The sequence below is a fragment of the Schistocerca gregaria genome, chromosome 2 (genome assembly GCF_023897955.1).
Source record: "Schistocerca gregaria isolate iqSchGreg1 chromosome 2, iqSchGreg1.2, whole genome shotgun sequence".
In the NCBI taxonomy this organism is placed as follows: domain Eukaryota; kingdom Metazoa; phylum Arthropoda; class Insecta; order Orthoptera; family Acrididae; genus Schistocerca; species Schistocerca gregaria.
In genome coordinates this window covers 975,179,631-975,204,277 of record NC_064921.1, presented here as the reverse complement: position 1 = coordinate 975,204,277, position 24,647 = coordinate 975,179,631, and the positions used below count along the sequence as shown (strand labels likewise).

At 40.9% G+C, this 24,647-nt stretch overlaps 1 protein-coding gene across 1 annotated transcript; it reads right to left on the bottom strand.

Moving 5' to 3' along the window:
- Positions 1-24,440, bottom strand: LOC126335455 (single-minded homolog 1-like). Its single transcript, XM_049998747.1, has 2 exons — positions 24,077-24,440; positions 1-2,586 (listed from the first exon to the last, which is right to left on the bottom strand). The coding sequence occupies exons 1-2, from the start codon at positions 24,340-24,342 to the stop codon at positions 735-737; spliced, it is 2,118 nt and encodes a 705-aa protein (XP_049854704.1). The 5' UTR covers positions 24,343-24,440; the 3' UTR covers positions 1-734.
- Between the last annotated feature and the right edge of the window lie 207 nt (positions 24,441-24,647).

The following is a 24,647-nucleotide window of genomic DNA, read 5'->3' as shown; positions in this document are numbered from 1 at the left end:
TTGAAAGTGCAATTGGCAATAACCACAAAATTCTTTATTTATTTGTTTTGGATTACAAATGCAGCACCATTTTATTACAGAAGCTGAACATTTTCCATACTGATAAAAAATTAAAACATTTTTCAGGTAATACTTATACAGACACATGCTTGCAACATATGAACACACTGATAGCAAATAGGTGTTGTACTAATGACAAAGCATTATGAATATCTTCGCTGGCGATGAAATGCGCAAACAGTAACCTTATTAGTAACACACAACTCAACAGTCAAATTTACTTCACAACTGACTCATCGTTTTAAACTTCCTAAACTTAGGTCTACAGTCATATTTACGTCACAAGTGACTCATCGTTTTAAACATACTAAACATAGTTGTAAACTCTAACTTTTATCATTCTTAACACCACCATTTTTTAAAATTTTTATCCACATTTCACTCCGAATTTTCTGCATTTACTGGTGAATGGAAGCAGCAACACTCTTGCAACCTGTGCAACCTACGCTCCACGTAACTGTCAGCTGGTACTACATTGATTCTCGTACCAGTCTTCGCTCTGGGCAAAGTTCTCATACCACCGAACACTGGAGGCGCGTCTAAATCCTGTACAGATGTTCGTTCTTCACGTCACTTTGAAACCTAATGTTTCATACTGTTCATGGAGTTTCCCACAGACACGTGACAGAATTACGCAGACACGAGAGCAATATTTGAAATGAGGCTTTGCTGGGTTAAAATCCACTTTGAAAACGACACGCTGGCATGGGAGCTTTAAGTGTACTCCTAGTTAGGGATCGAGAAGAGCAGTCCTCAGCTTGCTGGGGATATTTCGTTTCGGAATTAAGAGGCTGAGCGGGGAGCAGCGCTGGGAATCGCGTGTCGCGATAGCTTGGTACAACTTGTGGACTACCACGGCCCATCAGTGGGTTGCCTTTTCTGCAAGGCATTTTTGGTACTTGCCGTAGAGTCAAGTCTTCTCTTGCTGGCAGCATCGGTGTTGCAAAGGAGTTCGTCCACTGAAACTGCTGGTATGTATCTATTACAGTATTGTGATTCTGCGCTGGCTTTACACTGGTGGCATGAATGCGTCCGCGATCTTGGATCCCAAGCCTGCCGCTTAACAAGCCTGTGTCAAACATTAAGTTATTGGTAGCTTTACTGTCATCGTCGGTGAACGGGGTAGCTTCAGAAATGAACTTCAGTGTTAGCGATTCCATGGGCTGGTGTGAAAGGCGTTGCAATCTCCAATCTTGCGGTCCAGGAATCCGACCGACGTGTCTAGCGAATGTTCTGCAGCGATCACGACACACCAGTTTTTGAGGGGGGCCCAGTAAATTCTGATGCACTGTACCTCCACTAAGACCTGCAGTGTTCACACTTACGCGTCCTGCAGAAGCATTGCTCCTGATTCCGTCTGCTTCTCGCTGGGGCTGGGACCAAAGTGTATGGGTTTGCACGTTCCTGACGCTTTCGCTGGCCGCTAATGATTTCGTGAAATTAGAGCGCGCGCAACTATTTGCCAGCGCAGTATTGTGGTCATTGTTCTGTGCACTCCCTGCACCTCCAAGAATGGCAATCTGATCAGAATTCCCATAACACTTGACGTTCTTAGGTGTGGACTTCAACGGAGTTTTCCATTCTCTACGACATAACTCCATTGCTTTACCCCTGTCGGAGATTCCTGGTCCTTTACGTAGTGAGAGGAAGTGATTCGGATAGCTGACGTCATGGGATCCTAAACGAGAGTTTTCCACGCCGCTTATTGCGTAATTTACGCCGAGGATGAACTTCTTCCTCGTTGTGCTTGCAGCGTGAACTACAGAGAAATAGCTCTGCATCCATATCCAGCCACCTGATCGAACTATAAGACGATAGTAGCCTGTTACAGAATGGCCTTTAGCCAGAACGTCGTTGTGGGACCGGCGAACACTCTCTATGTCACACGGATGAACGAAATGGTACAACGAGCTACGTGAAAAAGTAAACGTCTCGTACCCTGTAAGCTCTTTTACGGCAGCCTCGACGTAGAAAGGGGTCAAACCCAAGCTGGAACGAAACACGAAACACCTCTGTCCCAAAAATGTCAGAGAACTGCGAACAGGCATCCCGCTTCCCGTTTCCAGTTCGCACTGCGGAAGGTAGGAGTGCGGCAAAGTGTAACCAGTCGCTAAGAGGAGGATGTTGCTGCTGCGATTGTCCTCGGAGATGGGCGACTCGGTCAGCTGACAGAGCCGCCGGTAGCCAGAGCACAGCACCACAGCGTAGCGGCTGCAGACAGACTTGCAGCTGGGCCGCCATTTGCGGAGGGAGTTGGTCACTCGCAAAAGCATCTGGCACGGTTCGCCCCGATCCGTCAAGCCGCGCACCGGCAGTCTGAGAAGGTTGGAGAGGACTGCCATATCGTCGTCGTGCAGGTAGTTCCGTATGTTGTTGCCCATCATTTCGACCGCAGAATGGCCGAGATGTTTGGATACCGAATTTGACATGTACAGGATCCACCCGTTGCCGTCCAACATGAAGACGAACCCCGACAGTGCATCCGTCAATGTTTCAGTTGTTTCCCACTGCAAACCACCACAGGATCTGCAACATAAATAGTAACAGAGGTCGTAACACCATAGCTCTGATACTCCAATGATTTATTTTGGTTTTTTGTTTCATTTAATATTACATTGTTAAGCTTCTGTAAATGTTTTTGATTGAACAGATAACACAGAACTGTATACTTCTTTCTTTGTAAGAACTTCGATGTCATGATATGATTCTATGCAATGTAGTGTATCTGTCATTTAAATTCTTTGACCCATTTGGAGGGAACAAAACTTACTGTATATAATTGTACTTTCTGTGTGAATAATTTTTTGTAGAAATGTCAATATGTGCAAATATTCAGTTTTGTTTAATGAATTTGGTTGCTGTTATGTAAACTGCTGATCCTCACTTAGTGTTCTTAGTTATTCTGTATGTATAAGTTGTTGTGGTTCCCCTCGGGAACGGAACTGTGTAGCGCGCGCAAATTGTGGTTGGCCTAGGTGGAAAAGGTGGAACTGAGAGTCAGTCATGGACGACAGGGACGAGCTACAAGTCGGGGACGAGCTACCGAACTGTGCACTGCCATCTAATAGTTGCACGTTGTCCTGGTTCCGAGAGAGGCTTTTTCTGCTACTTTCCAATGCCTCGGATGGATGGATAAATAGCTGGAACGACTCTGGAATTGGTATTCATCATCGCCACCAAGAATGGTCAGAGTCCAGCAATTCTGCCTGCAATTCCACGTACCGACATGCAATAGCCACCACATTGCGCCATCACTGTAATGGAGCACTATAGCAATGTACAGTGAAGGATCAGCTTAATGGATGTGTTAGTGTGCTCAAATATAAGGTAATTTATAAATGAATTTATCTACCTACCTTGATTTTTCTCCTTATCATAACACCTCTCAGGTTCCTCTCCGTTTGAACTAATGTGATTTCCCAGTGTCCTTACTGAAAGAACATTAAATCCCAGTGTTTTGCTAATTGATGATTCTTGAACATAGTAGAAAGAAAGTTAAAGTTAATGATGCTTGCTGAAAGTAATTTTCCTAATAAAACTGCTTATTAATGTACTGTTGCCAACTTCAAATTGAGAGTTCATAAGACTGAGGCTTATAAAGTTTTGCTTAGTAAATGATCACATTACTGCCTGTTGTAAATCTCAGAAGGTGAGTCAGTGTCTTACATATATGTTAATTTTGTCTCTCAATGTAGTAAAAGTGGAAAACTGCAGTGTGAAACGTAATATACTCATGTTTGCTAAGTGTTTGTCTCTCCTGTGTATTAGAAGTGCTTATTAATAATATAACAGGATCCACAGTTTGTCTATTGGGTTAATGCTCGGTAACAAGTAACGGAAAGACCACTAATTAGGAAAACCATAATTTCTTTATTCAAATGATAGTGAGAAGCAACCTGTTAGTGGATTCCAATTAACTTTCATTTTAAATAGTAAAGTATTTAACTGAGAGAGACTTAACCTATATCCAATTAATGATTCTGCAGTGAATAGTAATAATAACGTTATAAAGACCATTCAGTTTGTGTAAGCCCTGAAATTAATAGTATGTTTCGGTATCTGTTATATTTTTGGTAATAGTTTGTGCTGCTCTAGCTGCTAGCTTCAATCTTAACGTAAACATATGTACGTGTCAGAGTTCACTGCACTCCCGTGTGACAAAGTATAGGTTGTGTTTATCCATTACAGTTACTAATAACTATTTTCTTGAACGAGAATGTTAATCATTCTCTTGCCTAGTTAGGCTGTCGACCGTTTTCTTTACCCTTTAAACAGTGCAGATAGGCAAAATTTTGTTTGTTACTGTTCAAGTATTTCCGTAATTCTGACTTTCACTTCCGATAAGCCACCTCCGTTAGGTACAACACGGTCGACACAACAAAATTCCACTCAGAGGGCTACACTGCTCTGTTGCTTTATACCATAATTGTTTTAACTAGATAATTTTATATCAAGACCTGCCTCCTACTTTAAGGTTATGGTATAGCAGTAGCAGACTGACGGTAGTGTTATACGCTTTCTGTAACTCTTAACTAATACACTGCCCATGTAAAACAACCTGAGACTTAATAGTATAATTTCATTCATCAAAAAAGGACTTTACTTCCAAAGTCTGCAACTGATTCATTAATTTTTTGTGTAGGCGTTTCTGAACAGCTTTTGAGGGAGTTAATGAGACAAGTGATAGGAAAACAGCTCAAGAAGAGCAAGAGTACATTTACAATATTTGCAGATCTAGAGTATGAGTCTGGCGATACACCATGTGATTTTCGGAAAAATATCATCCACCCAATTCCGAAGACTGCAAGGGCCGAAAAGTGCGAGAACTGTCGCACAATCAGTTTAACAGTTCATCCATCCAAGTTTCTGTCAAGAATAATATATAGAAGAACAGAAAAGAAAATTGAAGTTGTATTTAATTAAGGTCAGTTGGGTTTTGGAAAAGGTAAAGGCACGGGAGAGGCAATTCTGAGGTCGAGATTGACAATGGAAGCAATAATGAAAAAAAAATCAGACATCTGCAAAGGATTTTTCGACATGGGGAAAGTGTTCGACAGTGCCAAATGCTGCAAGATGTTCGAAATTTTGAGATAAGCCGGCTTAAGTATGGGGAAAGACGGATGATGACCATGTACGAGAACCAAGAGGGAATAATAAGAGTCTAAGACCAAGAAGGAAACGCTCCCATTAAACAGGGTGTATGACAGGGATATAGTCTTTCGCCCCTGCTGTTCAATCTACACAGCGAAGAAGCAATGCTGGACATAAGGCAAAGGACCAATAGCGGAATTAAAATCAAGGGGCCAAGGATATCAATGATTAGATTCGCTGCTGACGTTGCTGTCCTTAGTGAAAATGCAGAAGAATTGCAGGATGTGTCGAATGCAATGAACAGTCTAATGAGTAGAGCATACCGATTGAGAGTAGATAGAGGAGAAGCGAAACTAATGAGAAATAGTAAAAAAGAGAACAGCGAGAAACTTAACAGCAGCAATGGTGATGAAACTATATGAAGTCAAGAGGAATTCTTCTACCTAGGAAGCAAAATAACGCATGGCGGACGAAGCAAAGAGGACTTAAAAAAAGACTAGCAATGTCAAAAATTGCATTCAAGAGAAGTGTACCATTACAAACAATGGTTGTAAATCGAGGAAGAAATTTCTGAGAACGTACGCTTGGAGCACAGCATTGTATGGTAGTGAAACATGGACCGTAGGAAAACTGGATAAAAGAGAATCGAAGAGTTTGAGATGTGGTGCTACAGACGAATGATGAAAATTATGTGGACCCATAAGGTATGCAGTGGAGAAGTTCTCCGCAGAATCGGCGAGGAAATGAATAGATGAAAAACATTAACAAGAAGAAGGGTGAGGACGATAGGATATTTGTTAAGGCATCAAGGAATGACTTCCATGGTAATAGAGGGAGCTCTAGATGGTAAAATCTGTTGAGCAAAACAGAGACTGTAACACATTCAACAAAGAACTGCGAAAGTAGGTTGCAGGTGCCACTCTGAGATGAAAACGTTAGCACAGGAGACAGATTCGAGGTGGGCCGCTTCAAACCAGTCAGTAGACTGATAAAAATTAAAAGTAAATAAAAATTAAAAAATTTACTGATAAAGCATGTGACGTTTAGATATCAGCTTTAGACAGAGAGGACTTATACGAGGTGTTTGGAAATTCCAGTTACAAATTTCTAGCCCTTGTAGATGCGACTGAGTACATAGTATTTTGATTACGAAACCATGTGCGGAAACATACCCTTTCCATTCTATGGCGGTTTCAGTTTAGATGTGTAACGCGTACACGTTTGCTGAGGGAAAGAGAGAAGTCTCAGAGTTGCTTGTCCTGATATACAACAGGGTAGACAGGATGACGTGAACAATTTTTTGTGGGTTCGTAGGCAATGTTTAATTTGCGATACTCGTACGGGCAGAGGAAGATCTGCTGGAACGAGTTCAGGCCACTGCTCTAGAAATTTATGGTACTGCAGGTGGAATGGCGAATGTGTATCAGAACATGCTTCGTAGGTACGATATCTGTTAACAACACTGTTAGTCGCCACATTATGCGGCTGTTGAAATGCATCAGTGCTGTTCTGTACATACAGTATGCTGGGTTCTTTTTCCATTTGGAATAATATAAACACGTAATGTTTAGGTTTTAATACTAACAAATGTGCTTAAGTGATAAATGGATGCTTCTTGATGTTTCATTTTGAATTTTTTCCTAGTAATTGTACTTAGGCATGACAATTCAATTCCTCAAGCAGAAGTGGAAGAGTTAAATATTTGAATTAAACCGTCGTAGAACGGAAATGGTACGTTTCCGGACATGAAATCCTATTCAGAATATTATGTAGGTGTACTCACTTCCCTCTGTAAGACCTAGAAGTCCGCAATGGGATTTTCCGAACAAGCAGCATATAACGCCTACATACGTGAAATGGGAATAGTTCGCTGTGATAATAAAAAGGAACCAGCTAGCATTCAAAAGGGAATATGGAAAGTTTGCACCCTGTCCCCATACTTAATTAATCTGTACGAACAGAAGGAAATCGACAGGATGACACAAGCAGTAAATGTAGGAGTAACTATGTAGGGAGATAAGGTGAGATGCTGAGATTTACCAATGATACAGCAGTAATTGCAGAAAGATAAGGAGACCTACAAAAAATCCTGAGCACAGTGAATGGAATAGCGGAGGAGGAATCTCATAAACAATAAACACACAGAAAAGAAAAGTTGTAGTCTGCAGTAGAAACGAAGAAATAACGTCTGAGGTAAATTTGAAAAATGAAACAATTGAGGAAGCAAAAGAGGTTAATTATCTGGGTGGTAAAATCACGAGTGATGGAAGAAGCTACAAGGAGATTGTATACAGAATTTCACAGGCCAAGAATGTTTTAATGAGAAGAGAAACATATTCACTGCAAAGAATATAATACTTGAACGGAAACAAATGTTGAAGACCTACGTGTGGAATACTGAAACATACGGCAACTATGCTTCGGCGTTGTTTAAGTTATTAATTATTTAATAGTTACTTTAACATAGAAGGATGTCGAAGTTCCTTGCCGCTACTTATCTTTATGTAAGGTGATTTTGTCACCTTTTATCACCTGGCGACGAAATCAGTTGACCCAGTAGCATGGAATTTTCTAAATGATCACTGGGCTCCAACATCATGACTCGCGCCAATGACTGATGCATTTATCTTTGCACCGAAGTGCAAACTCTCAGTGGGCGGCTAGAAATCAAGTGTGAAAACTCCTGTGATACAGACACTCCTTGGCGGGATATCAGGCTGGAAGTAGGAAATAGGAAACTGCTCATAAGTTTCTGCTTCATGCTTTGGGTAAAATAGAACTGTTAGATAGTGGCTAAAAGAGGTTATATTTTAATATTCATTTGCATTATTTAATCTTTGATTTGACACAGCGTCCTCTGAATATATTTGTGTGTTGCATTTCTTAATTTGTTGTGTATGTACATGAAATCTAGCATTTGTTACGTAAATCCCCCAATTCTGACATTCTTCTTTCGATCCTTCCTCACTTCAATTCCGCCTGACAGTTTAGTTTATTATCCTATTTGAGTGTTTATCAGTCCCAGTCCAATGTTAGTGGTTTTGGCGATATCTGTCGACATCTACGACTCCACAACAATAACGACAAGTGGTAAGTATGGTTTATACTAAATTCTTCAGTCAGGAAAATCAGTCATATTATAGCAGTATAAAAATAATTCCTGTCACCAGGTTCTGAAGCATTGTTATGTGTGTTGGAATTATGTGGACTGTCTTTACTAATTCGTACGTTGTTGTCTAGCAGTGCCACAGGTCAGGGCACTCACCTAATGGTTGACCAGATCTAGATTTAGGCTGCTGTTTGCCTGGAGGTCAACGTAAGCTACATTTCTCTTGACGTTGGTGCTACTTCTCAAGGATACTCTATATTGGTATATTAAACAATGTGAAATATGAATTTTCCAAGATTTTTAACTGCCAGTCGGTGGTTTTGAAGCAGTGTCTTAGCAGGATAAGTGAACAAGTATGGCCCCTAGAGGAGTTAAGCGACATGCAGTTTGTCATGATACTTGAGGACAGCGGTAATAGATGTTGATATGTTGTCGAAATGCTGTGTGATTTATATGATTTTATCTTGATGGAAAATCCCTAAATGCCTCTACTTTGTAACACTCCACGAAAGAAACTTGTTGGTACATTACAAATGTGTACTGGGCTAGGGCACGAAGCAGGGCCTTTTGACTTGAAAGAGTAAGTGATCTGCCGACTGACCTACCCAAGTATGACTTACACCCCTTACCCCCACCCTTATTCTCAAAGATATCCTTTCGCCAATATCTTTTCTCCTACCTTCCCAACTTCACAGCGCCTCTTATGAATTCCTTGTGGGGACAGCACACCAGGAAGAAAGGATACTGCAGAGAAATAGGTTAGCCACAAACTAGGGCATTGTTTTCACAATTAATTATTATTCTGCAGTGGAGTGCACGTTGATTTTAAACCTCCTGACATATTAAAACGGTGTGGAGGAGTGGAAATCGAACCACGTAGGTTACCTTTCTCTGTCGTGGGCAAATGCTCTACCGACTGAGCTATTCAAGCGAAGTTTCGAAGGTGGAAGAAGAGTAACGGTGAGCTGTGACCTGTGAATTTGGATCGTGAGTCGTGCTTCTCCATCGTAAAATATATGTTTTACTAATATAAAGAAATACAATCAAAAAAGTCACTTACTAATACTGAATAAATAGAACATATAAATAGCCTAATCTTACAATATTGTAAGTACTATGACATAAACATGCTTCTTTAAAAAGTCTTGCATTTTTAGCGTATGTACTATCTTAGTAACTGCAATAAGTTATACCTTACCAGCTAGGATTGTTCAGATTGTAAACTACTAAATCTGAATGTGTTAAGTAATGGTGCTGTGTTTATTCTTGTTCTTTGTTTGCCAGGTAAGTGTGTACTGAGCAAAAATGTAAGTAAAGATATCACTGAGACAACTGAAACAAATGACTTAGTGAAGAAACACTGAAATAAATTAATCTTTCTTTACGTGTATAAATTTCGTTACATAACCTCATTGGCATTAGATTTCTTCGCAGTCTGTAACAATATGTAAATGAAATTAATGTAGATGTAACTGTTAAGCACATGAGGATGGCAGCCTACTGCCAAAACGTATTATGCTAATGCATAGTGGTAGAAAGGGACTGAGGCGGAAAAAATGTTTAATTAATATTGTAATAGAGTCACTGACCTCACCAATTTTTATAAAATCTGAATACTTGAAAGAGCTGTTTATTCTGATTGAGTATAGAAAAAATGGCTCTGAGCACTATGGGACTTAACTGCTGTGGTCATCAGTCCCCTAGAACTTAGAACTACTTAAACCTAACTAACCTAAGGACATCACACACATCCATGCCCGAGGCAGGATTCGAACCTGCCACCGCAGCAGTCGCGCGGTTCCGGACTGAGCGCCTTAACCGCTAGACCACCGCGGCCGGCGATTGATTGAGTATAGAGTAACTTTTTAAAAATAATACGTTTTCATACAAATTCGTTAATGCAGGTAACATAGACAGTAGTTTTATGATAATTGTTAACAAAGTCCATATAATTAATTTATATCAGATGATATTCTTTGTTACTCTGTATCTTGACTCTTCTCTGGTTTCCCTGATCTACCCCAAGCGAATTCCGGAAGAGTTTCCATTTAAAGTCCACATCTAACTACTGATAATGTGAGTATGGAAATACTTGTTTGTATTAACACTTTTTTTCTCAAAATGTAGTAGAGTGACAAATCGCATACCAAGCAAAAAGGAGCAATAAGTTAATAAAGCTACTCCTTTGATACTACTGCCAAGCAACTAAAGATTCACTTTCATAATGTGATGTACAGAACAGGACAAATAAATAACTCACCAAGCAGAAACTAAGATAATGTAACCTAACTATAAAACCGTTTTTATGTAAGAAAAATACCTATACCGATGTCTGTATTATCAAATATTTATTACATTGCACAGAATCCTCCAGAGGATGTAACTTAAGTGTCAATGCAATGAATTGTGAACCGATCGGAAGTAAAATTATAATTACGTGTACTAGGAAATTAGGGGGTGAATGGACTCCTGTAATGTATAATAATAATAAATTTGTTTCAGCCATTTTTGAAGACATATATGTACAAACGATAGATTTAAATTTATTAAAACGCCTCTGTGATTCATTACATATTACTTTTTAATACAAACATAACTTATCTGAAATACGTATACCCCCCTTCTTGCAGCGGTGTACCGTAGGTCTCTAGAAGAGCGAAGCGTTCCAAGGGATTGGAAAAGGGCACAGATCATCCCAGTTTTCAAGAAGGGACGTCGAACAGATGTGCAGAACTATAGACCTACATCTCTAACGTCGGTCACTTGTAGAATTTTGGAACACGTATTATGTTCGAGTATAATGACTTTTCTGGAGACTAGAAATCTACTCTGTAGGAACCAGCATGGGTTTCGAAAGAGACGGTCGTGTGAAACCCAGCTCGCGCTATTCGTCCACGAGACTCAGAGGGACAAAGACACGGGTTCACAGGTAGATGCCGTGCTTCTTGACTTCGGCAAGGCGTTTGACACAGTTCCCCACAGTCGTTTAATGAAAAAAGTATGAGCATGCGGACTATCAGACCAATTGTGTGATTGGATTGAAAAGTTCCTAGATAACAGAACGCAGCATCTCCTTCTCAATGGAGAGAAGTCTTCCGAAGTAAGAGTGATTTCAGGTGTGCCGCAGTGGAGTGTCATAGGACCGTTGCTATTCACAATATACATAAATGACCTGGTGGATGACATCGGAAGTTCACTGAGGCTTTTTGCAGATGATGCTGTGGTGTATCGAGAAGTTGTAACAATGAAAAATTGTACTGAAATGCAGGATGATCTGCAGCGATTGACGCATGGTGCACGGAATGGCAATTGAATCTCAATGTAGACAACTGAAATGTGCTGCGAATACATAAAAGGATAGATCCCTTATCGTTTAGCTACAAAATAGCAGGTCAGCAACTGGAAGCAGTTAATTCCATAAATTATCTGGGAGTACGCATTGGGAGTGATTTAAAATGGAATGACCATATTAACTTGATCGTCGGTAAAGCAGATGGCAGACTGAGATTCATTGGAAGAATGCTAAGGACATGCAATCCGAAAACAAAGGAAATAGGTTACAGTACGCTTGTTCGCCCACTGCTTGAATACTGCTCAACAGTGTGGGATCCGTACCAGATAGGGTTGATAGAAGAGAGGCCGTTGGCAGAATGAGGCTGACTTCTTATGCCGGAAGTCTTCGGCCGCCAATGCTGATTATTTATCAAAATTTAGGCAGTGGCGGGGATCGAACCCTGGAACGAAGACGTTTTGATTATAAAACAAAGACGCTATCCCCCGACCACGTGTAGCTAGATACGCCACTGCAAATTTGAAATGCTGGTACGACACTAGCCAGAACGTGGACTTCGAGGATGCAGACCTTCACGCACTGTGTTGCAGATGTGCCGGATGTTTTTAGTTGGATGGATTTCCATGCCTGTTACACACCGTCGATTAATATAGGGTCTTTTAATGCTCATTGTGGATATCAGTGGAGTTGTCGTCCGGTGATGCCCTACATGTACTCGACTGGAGACAGTTCTGGTGATCGAGCAGGCGAAGGCAGGATGTTGACACACTATATAGGGCATGTTGGGTTACAACTGCGGTATGTGGGCCAGAGTTATCGTGTTGGAAAATATCCTCTGGAAAACTGTACATGAATGGCAGCACAACAGGCCGAATCACGAGCGGTATGTGGGCCAGCGTTATCCTGTTGTAAATATCCTCTGGAAAACTGTACATGAATGGCAGCACAACAGGCCGAATCACGAGATTGACGTACAGACTTGTAGTCTGGGCACATGGAATTACCATGAGAGTGCTCTTGCTGTCAGACCACAGCAGGCCTCCACCCTTTCCTCCAATGAAAGCGGGATGCAACTGGTGCAGGGGATGGCAATTGAATCTCAATGTAGACACGTGTAATGTGCTGCTAACACATATAAAGAAAGATCCCTTACCATTTAGCTACATTATTACAGGCGAGCAACTGGAAGCAGTTAATTCCATACATTATCTGGGAGTACGCATCAGGAGTGATTTTTAAATGGAATGATGATATAAAGTTAATCGTCGGTAAAGCAGATGCCAGACTGAGATTCACTGGAAGAATCCTAAGGAAATGCAACCCGAAAACAAAGGAAGTAGGTTACAGTACGCTTGTTCGCCCACTGCTAGAATACGGCTCAGCAGTGTGGGATCCGTACCAGATAGGGTTGATAGAAGAGATAGAGAAGATCCAACGGAGAGCAGCGCGCTTCGTTACAGGATCATTTAGTAATCGCGAAAGCATTACGGAGATGATAGATAAACTGCAGTGGAAGACTCTGCAGGAGAGACGCTCAGTAGCTCGGTACGGGCTTTTGGTGAAGTTTCGAGAACATACCTTCACCGAATAGTCAAGTAGTATGTTGCTCCCTCCTGCGTATATCTCGCGAAGAGACCATGAGGATAAAATCAGAGAGATTAGAGCCCACACAGAAGCATACCGACAATCCTTCTTTCCACGAACAATACGAGACTGGAACAGAAGGGAGAACCGATAGAGGTACTCTGGGTACCCTCCGCCACACACCGTCAGGTGGCTTGCGGAGTATGGATGTAGATGTAGATGTAAAATTGTAATCTGGAGCCATGACGTAATTTCCTGCATTAGGACACCGTGATATACTTAGCATTCTATGTAAACATTTCCACAAAGTTTTGGGCCTGGACCCATTTCAGGACAAGGCACTGGTTTGGGTTGTTTGGGGAAGCAGACCAGACAGCGAGATCATCGGTCTCATCGGATTAGTGAAGGACGGGGAAGGAAGTCGGCCGTGCCCTTTGAAAGGGAACCATCCCGGCATTCCCCTGGAGTGATTTAGGGAAACCTAAATCAGGATGGCCGGACCCGTCATTGAACCGTCGTCCTCCCGAATGCGAGTCCAGTGCCTAACCACTGCGCCACCTCGCTCGGTGGACCAGACACTCAGTACTGAGTTTCCTTAGTGAGAAATTGCAACATCAGTATTGAGACCTCAGAAGGTCTGGAAAATATTTATCAACAAGTATCGGTACCATAACCTATTTACTGTAAAAAACTTTTTCAGCCACAAATTCTTTTTAGCTGTTGGGATAAAGGTGAGGACATAGGATGCCAAATATGGTGAACAGAATTTATAATTACGTCTCTTGGAATACAACACCAAAAAGAGTCGCTAAAGGGGTATTAAGCATTTGCCATTATGCTAAAATTTTATAGATAATAGCAGTGTTTGTATTAAAACACATTAATTTATTTAGACTAGAGATAAACCACATGTCCCACGATTTAGTTGTTTCCATGTTTTCGTCTCTCTCTCTCTCTCTCTCTCTCTGTGTGTGTGTGTGTGTGTGTGTGTGTTTGTGTGTATGTCCTTGTCTTCCGGAAGTCACAAATATTTCTATTCAAATGCCTATGTTTTAATATCTTCTGAAAGCACTCATCTCTGGAAGCATTATTTAACTAGAGTTACAGCATTTGAGTTAATATCAGTTGCGATTCCTTCCATATCCTTTGTCTAACAACACGATAAATTATTTTCCTATCTCCCTATGACAACAGATATGTGTTTAGTAATGCACTTTTACTCGAACACTTTGCCTCAAGCACACATTCTGGAAAATGGAATGCGTAACGCAGAAAGAGTACAGAACTGCTTTTGAATTCCTGAACCTCAAAAAAAAAGCTGTTGGTTAATTTACATAGAATAAGTATACTACGGAACTGAAAAACCGTGACGTCCCGTAAAGAAAATTATTTTGATGTATATTTAGGACCTCGGCTGAAACTCTTGGCGTCAGTTACTGTTCGTCTCCTTAGAACTTCATCATTCAGATCATTCAGTTACTGTTCGTCCCCTTAGGATTTCATCATTCAGATGATTGTAACAGGGCATGCTATACTCCCCGAAGGGTTGCGTATAACTCTTTGATGAATGTATAGATTTTAGCAAAGCCCTATAACCATTCTCTTGGCAAATTAGTTTGAATATAGTACATGGTGGCTTCTCAAGGAGACGAAAGTAAAATAACCCATTTATGTGATCCCATTTGACATAGATACAACAAAAGCTTGTTGAATATTGATAGAGATACATGTGGCTAAGAGAAATGAAATCCGCGCCAGTATTATTTTTATCTGCACTCACTACTGCAGATTTTAAATTTTGGAAACCTTTTTAAACCGTTCAGGTTGCTGAAGCTCTGACGATAGGATCACAAAGACCTAAATTTTCCTCTGCTGAAGTCGGAACACGTAACTTACATTTCATTGACTACGAGCCTAGAGCCGGATCATGACCTCAATTTTATATGGTATAGGTTGTCATGCTTTCGACACATTTCGTAAGTTACCATTTTCTGTCATAATTAATAAAACAGGTCTTATGAAATTTTCCGCAACATTGCGCAGTCAAATGAAATCGTGTTGTATACAAACGTCACACTTTGCATACCGTTTTGTCATTTAGTTCATTTGTCAAATTTAGTTTAATTAACGATAGTGCTGGATCACGTTAACGTGATAAACATCTGAGTGTAATAAGTGTGACGTTATGTATACTTAAGAGAAACACTGATAGATTCATTCCCGTTTTAGGAAGGGTCGTGAGATACATACACATAATTTTAGGCACATGCTTAATGCTCAAAATTACGACGATTTTGGAAAACGAAAATCTCTCTAAAAATCAAAACTGGCTCCCCAAATAGAGATTCTGCGAAACTCAGCTCGCTCTGTTCTTCCATGAGATTCATAGCGCTATAGATGACGGCTCTCCTGTTGATACAGCGTCCCACGAATACAGCAAGGCATTTGAACCGTCCCGTACTGCCGATTAGTGAAAAAAAGCGAGATTACTGAGTATCTGACCATATTTGTGATCGGATTCAAGAATTGCTTTCAGACAGGATTCGATACGTCGCTGTCAGCACTTCGCCCTTAACGGAACAAAACGAACAAATGTAATTTCGATAGTATCGCAATGTAGTGTGATAAGACCGCTAGGGTTTACAGTTCATATAAAGGATCTAGTAGCAAGCTTCCGAAGATCTTCAGTCTGATCGCAGATGATATGTTTGTCTATAAGAACATGCGAATTCCAGAAGGCAGTAGTATCATTTGCAGAATAGCTTACAGAGGGTTGAGGAATGGTATTGGCTCTGGCAGCTGACCCTGGAACGTAAATAATCGTAACACATTGCGCATATATAGGACAATGAATCCACAACTGTACAACTACACTATTGTTGACAAATTGCTGTTTACCGTAAACAGCTATCCAGAGTGATCTTAAGTGGAATGGTCACTTGAACCAGAACGTAGGAAAAGCAGATGCCAGACGGACATTCATAGGAAGAGTTTTAAAGAAATGTAACACATCTACGCAGAAAGTAGTTTGCAAGGCACCTGTTGACCGATTATTGAGTATTGTTCATTAGTCTGAGATTCGTAACAGATTGGACGGATAGAAGAGAGAGAGAGAGAGAGAGAGAGAGAGAGAGAGAAGATCAAAAGAAGAGAGGTGCGTTTCGTCACGGGATCGTTTAGTTGACGCGAGAGCATTACAGAGATACCCAATAAATTCCAGGAGCAGATATTCCGAGAGAGACGTTGTGCATCACGGCTAAGTTTATTTTTGAAATTTAAGTGATCACCTTCCATGGGAAGAGTTGGATAACATTAATTTCCTCCAACAAACATCTTTCTAAATGACTACAATGAGAAAATTCGAGAAATTACAGCTAATACATAAGCTCACCCACTCATTTTGCCCAAGTACCACACCCGGTTGGAGAATTGGAAGGGAGATCGGTTAGTGGCATCAGAAGAATCCTCGGCTGCATACTGTTAGGTAGCTTGCGGAATATGATGTAGATGTAGGTTTACTGATTTTATCCAAACATTACTAGTAAGGTATGTTGAACAGGTATATCAGAGAAGAGAAATTTGGTTATAGAGAAGGCAAAGAGAAGCAATTTTGGCAAAGCCTAGCATGCTGCATGAGAGTAAGATGGATATGAATAAAAGCCCTTACCTTACCTTCATTTAGTCAAAGCTCTGTATAATGTGAACTGGGAGCTACTCCTTATAATATCGGTGAATATAGGACTGGACTAGAAGGACAGAAGAATAAATAATCAACTGTATCACAATGAAACAACATCAGCAATGTAGTGGAAGAGGCCAGGATTAGAAAATAAGCTAGACAAGAACGTTCTCTTTCTTGCTATTCAGTTAATATATGATGATTGAGGAAGGAGAAGACAAAAGGAATGAAAGTCATTGGTGAAAGGATACATTGTTTCAAATTTGCTATTGACGTTGTAATAGTTGCATACTCCGAAAAAAAAGAATAAAATGCTGCCTGTCGTACTTGATATTCATAACAGACGAAAAGCTAAATTAATGGTAGTGCAGAATGATTTGGGAGGAACTAAAACCAATATAAAAGCTGATAATATAAAAATTGAATTTGTGAACCAATTTTTTATGTCGGTAACATAAATATGGAGGACAAGAGGTGCTTAATGGAAGTGAGGAGAAGGGCTGCATTATCATACATATTGAGTCAGGTGTCAGAAAATCCTTCGCAAAATTGTCTATATTGTATATACAGCTCTGCTGAGGTGATAGTTGAATTGTGGGTGAACTTGAAAGGAATCGAAGCTGCCCTAATAAGGAAAGGCCGAAAATGACAAGAAAGAGCCGAACGGAAAGAAAAACCAAACCGGAAGTCTTAAGGAAAGTCAACGAAGAAAGACTATTACTAAAGAAAATAGAGAAGAGAAAAATAAAATTTGTTTGGCAAGTCATCAGAGACCATATTGCATCATTTACGGCCCTGATAGGAAAAACTGCGTTATTAACATTCTTGAAAGGAAAGTGCTGGGAAAGAAAGGAAGTGGACGGCCAAGGAGGAAGTATCTGGAAAACGACAGTTGAATGGAACTGAAACGAGCAGCCAATAACAGAAAAGAGTGGTTGCACCGATAAGACATTAATCTTTTAGAATGCGTACGTATGAATGTATGTATGTGATACCCAAACAGAAGTCTGACCATGACGCAAAGGCTCCAACGAATGGAGTGTCTTAGAAGGGCCATCAGGTGGGTTTGTGGCAACTTTTCTCAGTTCCACACGTGGTCTCTGTTACAGCAGACGATACAGGATTTACTGACACGCTTCGCAACAGCTGGTACAGCAGAAGCAGGATACATGTGTAATTGTAAGAAGACAAGGAATAAGGGTTGGTCGCCTTCTATAGTTCCTGTAGATGTCATCAATGCATTAGCCTTTCCTAGAACGAGAAAATAAGTCAATAAAATTGAAGTCAGTTTCCAATGACCACTACCACTGACATACAAAATAATTTTTACTGTTATGAATTTGTTTAGTGCAAATAGACGAAAATTATATCAGCTGATAAGACAAGTTGTCCATCTATGAAACATGAAATTAATGCACCTGTCTTCTCCCGTAGCGATTTCTTCCCTTCTCAAATCTCAATCAGTCACGCCACATTTTGTTCCCCTGTGTACGTTTCTCTTTGTCTGCTTCTCCCTTGATCTCTGCTAGGCCTTGCTCTATTGTTGTACTTCTCATGAACGGAATGGACGCCTTCGACGAAAGTGCAAAATGGGTAAGAAGGAGTGGCTAGGGTATGAATGCTAGTCTATAGAAGTATGTACAACTAACGCAAAGCTAGATACGGGCTACAGGAAATTTAATGAGACCTTTGTAGAAAAGAGAAGCAACTGTATGAAATTAACAACAAAAATGGGAAACTAGTACTAAAGAAAGAGGGAAAAGCTGGAAGGTGTAAGTTACAAGGGAAGGTCTATACCAGGTTAATGTAAGTGAAGGCAGTATTATGGAAAGGGAAGTAGAGGAAGATGGAATGAGAGATATGATCCTCCGAGAAGGATTTGACAGAGCACTGTAAGACCTAAATCAAAAGAAAACTACTATCGTAGTCGACATTCCCTCAGAACTACTAATATGCTTGGCAGAGGCAGCCACGACGAAACTATTCCACCTGATGTGCAAGATGTATGAGACATGGAAAATACCTTCAGACTTAAAGAAGAATGTAACAATTCCAAACAAAATAGGTACTGACAGATGTGAATATTAACAAACTATCAGTTTCACAAGTCATAGTTGCAAAACGGTGACTCAAATTATTTAGAGAACAGTGGATAAGTTTGTAGGAGATGACATCGAAGAAGATTAAATAGGATTGCGGGGAAAAGCAGGAACATGCGAGACATTATTAATACTACGACTTAACATAGAAGGCAGGTTAAAGAAAGGAAAACATATGTTTATAATACTTGCAGATTTAAAGAAAGCTTTTTACTCTTGACTGGAACACACTACGAATTTCTGAAGGTGAAATACACGGTGCGAAAGGCTATACAGGGTCTTCAGAAACAGTCTGAGAATCATGTAAGTGTGCTGCAGGGGAGATTGTGCTAAAAGATAATTGTTAAGAAGAAACGATCTAAACCTGGAGCTGTTTCCGAATTACGAGTATTTAACACTGAAACGCATTAAATTCAAGCAGTTTGTCAGAGACAGTGTCACCAGCCTGGTTGTTATTTTAGTTTCCTCAAATCGAACAAACAATATATATTTTAACTGGGAATGACCATTTTAACAAGTGGTAACTTATGGATCCGCAGATATCTGTGAGTCACCGCATTTTAGTGGGAGCAAGTGCTTGAATTTACGCACCCAACGACGAGAATCACTAACTTCAGTACTGAATAGCTCCGAAACGACGCAACCTGTCGATTTTTTGAAAATTATTTCTCAGTGCAGCCTCCAGTGCAACACAGTCAGACGTTTTTCAGACTGTTTCTGACCACCCAGTATAGAACGTGTATAGAAAGCAGACTGCAGCTATAAGAGTCGAAGGTAATGACTTAATTAAAGGGAAGCCATAGCTGAGAAGGAAGAGGGACAGGGCTGTAGCCGATGTTATCAAATCCGTTGACTGAGGAGGGAGTAAGTAAACCCAAATGTGGAGGGAGTATTACAGGTCGGGGAGATGAAATAAAACTTTGAGGTTTACCGCTGACATTCTAATCTCGTCAGAGACAGATAAGGACTTGGAAGAGCAGATGGATAGTGTGGACAGTGTCTTCAAAGGAGAATGTAAGATCAACACCAACGAAAGCAAAACAAGCATCTGGAGTGCACTCGATGTCCTGTGCGTGAACGATAAGCAGGTAAGATAAGAATAGAATAGAAACCTTTGAAATACGGCGCTACAGAATAATTCTGAACATTATATGGATAGGTCGTGTAACTAATGCAGAGGCACTGAATGGAGTTGGGAAGGAAAGATATTTGTGGCGTAACTAAACGAAGTGTTCGGCTGATAGGAAGATCAAAGAATCATCACTTTAGTATTGCAGAAAAGTATGGGGGATAAAAATGCTAGAGAGACGTCAAGAGACGAATACAGTTGGATGTAGGTTACAGCTGTCATTCAGAGATAAAAAGGCTTGCCCAGGACAGTGTGAAAGAAGTGCACGTAACCCCTTAAATTTATAAAATTCCTGTCGTAATGAATAGACTGCGGAAAGGCTGATGACAGGTAAAAGAGGGCGTGATGGTCCTAATGCTACCTGTATATATCTGCATCTGCTCAGCCCGCTAACAGTAATAGCTTTTAGACATTGGAGTTTATAGTCATTTCTTGCGATGTCAATTGTAGCTCTGGTATTTTCTTAACACTAGATAATTCTTTTGTTGGTCATTCTTTTGTATTATTGCCTAGAGTGTTACATTTCTGTCACTTTTTATGAAATAAGGTAATTAGTGATTATACTTCATTTCACATTTTATGGCGAAAACATAAAAGAGAAATATGAAGATTCACCTAGAACTGCAGAGGGGTCAGTTCTGAGCCGCCCGGTGCAGTCGTTATAACAATCGCATTTTTCATGTAGCTTCACGCCTATTGTTAGATTTTGTTTGGTCAACAATCGCAGAACTCGTTTTACTTCACTTCCGGCTGACGTTCCAGTTTTCAGCAGGGAGAGAGATTCAAACAAGTCTGACCTTGTACGCAGATATTGCGCACCCAGAATTTTGTACCACGAAAAAGGGTTTAGCAGTGCATTCTGTTTGTGTAGATAGTGCTTGTAACTTACGAATATATTATGGCTAAATTTCTACGCACAGAAGAGGACATTATAAATGCTCTAAATGTGATTTTAGATAATGAATCTGAGGGTGAACCGCTGGAGTCCTTATCTGAGGAAGAATTTCCATCGCCAATAGTTCCGGATTCTTCATCAGAAGAAGATGTTACGTCTGAGAAGGTTCTACTGAATGCTGATGAGAAAGGTATGGTTGTTTATGTGTTTGTTTCACAATAATTTTTGTTTATGTATATGTTGCGTAGACACTAATTTCAATTGCAACACTTATGTTTATACTTTGTTTCATGTTGAATTTTTACAAGTTATATATTACATTTATGAAGGTGTTTTTCTGTTCTAATATTACACACTATATTCAATATTAAATCGCGTTCTAATACGTATAACTACTATTACAGGAACGGCTGCCACAAAGACTAATTCAACTCGAGGAAGTGGACGTCCTCAAGGTCGGAGTGGACAACAAAATGCCCAGGGTTCTGGACTACTCCAGTTTCCTTCAGGTATCGATATTGTAGCACCAGATGGAACAACCTGGAAAGTTGGAGTAATAGGTAACTGTTCAGCTGGAAGATATGGACAACAGAATGTTTTCAAAGACAGGACAGGACCATCTCTGCATGCAAAATGAAACTTGAATGAGACGTGTTACAGTACATGGCATCTAATGAACGGACAAAATTTTGGAACATATTGTAAAATGTACAGAAACTGAAGCTCGTCTTGTACTGAACTCAGATGAGTGGACTGGAAGCTTTTATAGCTATATTGTATGTCCGTGGTGCTATTGGAGCTAAGAACTTAGAACTAGACACATTGTGGTCAGTGAAGTGGGGAAATAATTTTGTGAAATCAACAATGGCTCGAGACAGCTTCAGAGAGATAATGCGTTATCTCAGATTTGACAATAGATCCACAAGATCAGAACGACTAAGACAAGACAAGTTTGATTTGGTATCAGAAATCTGGAATGAGTTCAATGCGAATGCACAGTCTAGCCACATACCGGGTCCATATGTAACAATCGACGAACAGTATTTTCCTTGAAAGTGCCGTTGCAGATTCACGCAGTTTATGGCCTCAAAACCGGACAAATACGGGCAAAAGTAGATAAAGACTCAAAATATATTGTGAATGCTGTCCCTTATCTAGGAAAGGATGACACTAGAGGGAGTGATGAGCGTCTTGGTGACTTTGTTGTACAAAAATTGATGCAAGCTTACCTCAACAAAGGAATAAATGTCACATGTGACAATTTTTTCACCTATTTAGTGCTCTCTGAGACACTGAAAGCTAATTCTACTAGTCTTGTGGGCACAATAAATCGATCTCGCAGGGAAATACCAGTCTGTATGAAAAAGGCAAGAGAACAGTTATAGGGCACAGTATTGTTGAAAGAAGATGATACCACACTGACTGTTTATCAGGGTAAGAGCAACAAAAATGTCCAGAGTCTGAGCACTGTGTATCCTTATGTGACGATTAAGGATGGTATAAAAAAGAAGCCAGATACAGTTACGTTTTATAACTGCTCTAAATATGGCGTGGACGTGGTCTACCAAATGTCTCTCAAATACTCTGTCAAAGCACCGTCGAGACGTTGGCCTGTCCACACATTTTGCAATTTGCTGGATTTGGCTGGGATAAATGCGTGGGTATTGTTCAGTTCTCTAAATGATAAAAAATTGAAACTCACGGATTTCATCCTGCAGCTGGGGGGAGAAGCTTGCTGAGAAGTACACAGCGACTAGAAAGACTAGAGTCCCTGTCAGACCTGAAGATATTCCTGACAGACAAAAAAAGCGAACACGTTGCCTTGTAAAGTCTAGCTGTGAGGGAAACAAATCGTGATTTCAGGTGTGCCGCAGGGGAGTGTCGTAGGGCCGTTGCTATTCACAATATACGTAAATCACCTTGTGGATGACATCGGAAGTTCACTGAGGCTTTTTGCGGATGATGCTGTGGTATATCGAGAGCTTGTAACAATGGAAAATAGTACTGAAATGCAGGAGGATCTGCAGCGAATTGACGCATGGTGCAGCGAATGGCAATTGAATCTCAATATAGACAAGTGTAATGTGCTGCGAATACATACGACGATAGATCCCATATCATTTAGCTACAAAATAGCAGGTCAGCAACTGGAAGCAGTTAATTCCATAAATTATCTGGGAGTACGCATTAGGAGTGATTTAAAATGGAATGACCAAATTAAATTAATCGTCGGTAAGGCAGATGCCACACTGAGATTGGAAGAATCCTAAAGAAATGCAATCCGAAAACAAACGATGTAGGTTACAGTACGCTTGTTCGCCCACTGCTTGAATACTGCTCAGCAGTGTGTGATCCGTACCAGATAGGGTTGATAGAAAAGATAGAGAAGATCCAACGGAAAGCGTTACGGAGATGATAGACAAACTCCAGTGGAAGACTGTGCAGGAGAGACGCTCAGTAGCTCGGTATGGGCTTTTGTTGAAGTTTCGAGAACATACCTTCACCGAAGAGTCAAGCAGTATATTGGTCCCTCCTACGTACATCTCGAGAAGAGACCATGAGGACAAAATCAGTGAGATTAGAGCCCACACACAAGCATACCGACAATCCTTCTTTCCACGAACAATACGAGACTGGAATAGAAGGGAGAACCGATAGAGGTACTCAAGGTACCCTCCACCACACACCGTTAGGTGGCTTGCGGAGTATGGATGTAGATGTAGGTTTGTAAAATGTCACATCTGCAATAAAAGCGTGTACAAAAAATGTACATCAAAAGACTATTATTTGTGTTCATTATGTAACGTTAGCCAGTAAAAACACTCAGCAAATGCATGCAAGTTTTAAAATACAAAATTATAATTTGTGTAAAACTTGTTTGTTTTTGTAAATTTCATCCTAAATTTCCTGGTGCTTCTAACAATAGATTCATTGACAGTAATAATAACCCACTGACATGGGGGAAATAAAGGAAAAGACAGCGGGTGATTAGTGACCCAGCCACGGCTCTAGGTATGTCCAAATATCAGCGGTTCTAGTGTTAAAAATCTGGGGCAGTTTATGAACTAGATACCAAGTTCCTGCAGTTGTTTTCTCGACTTACGCCACGACGATGACCTCTGTGTCACAAAACCGTACCTCGGAGGCGGCGGGAGATCTCGCCGGTAGAACCGGGAAACTTTCATGAAGGCGATGGCGTGACGCAGTACGGCGGGCTTGTCGACGAAGCCGCTGCTGGAGCTGCGGACCGGCAGCATCTCGTCCAGCTCCAAGAAGGCGTCGTTCTCGATGGCCAGCCGCCTCTTGTGGGCCTTTACCCTGTCATCGCGCTGCTCCTGCTGCAGGCCGTCCCCCGCGGAGCCTCTCGACCCGCTGACGCCGTCGCGGTCCGGCTCCAAGGCCATGGCTGCACTCAATGGTGGGGTGACAGATGCCTGCGGAACCGCTCGAGACAGCCGGACGCGTTATCAGTCGCCGCGACTGTTTCTCCGCAACTACTGGGCCGTCCCTCCCCGTGACACGTTCTTACGAGCCGTGGAGGGCATGGTGGGGGCCGTGCTGCCGCAACGTTCTCACGCTATTGGCTGCGTCGAATCCCAACGACACACTGCCGACTTACGTTCACGTATTCCGACTGTGCGAGCATTTCAACTGGCTTCTAAGTTATTAATATACTCTTTGCGGGATATGCTCAACTGTTGCTAAAATC

Coding starts and splice junctions, on each gene's coding strand:
- LOC126335455 (XM_049998747.1), bottom strand. CDS start 24,342: ATGGCCTTGGAGCCGGACCGCGACGGCGTCAGCGGGTCGAGAGGCTCC. Junction 2,587..24,076: donor GATCTCCCGCCGCCTCCGAG/GTACGGTTTTGT, acceptor TTTATGTTGCAG/ATCCTGTGGTGGTTTGCAGT.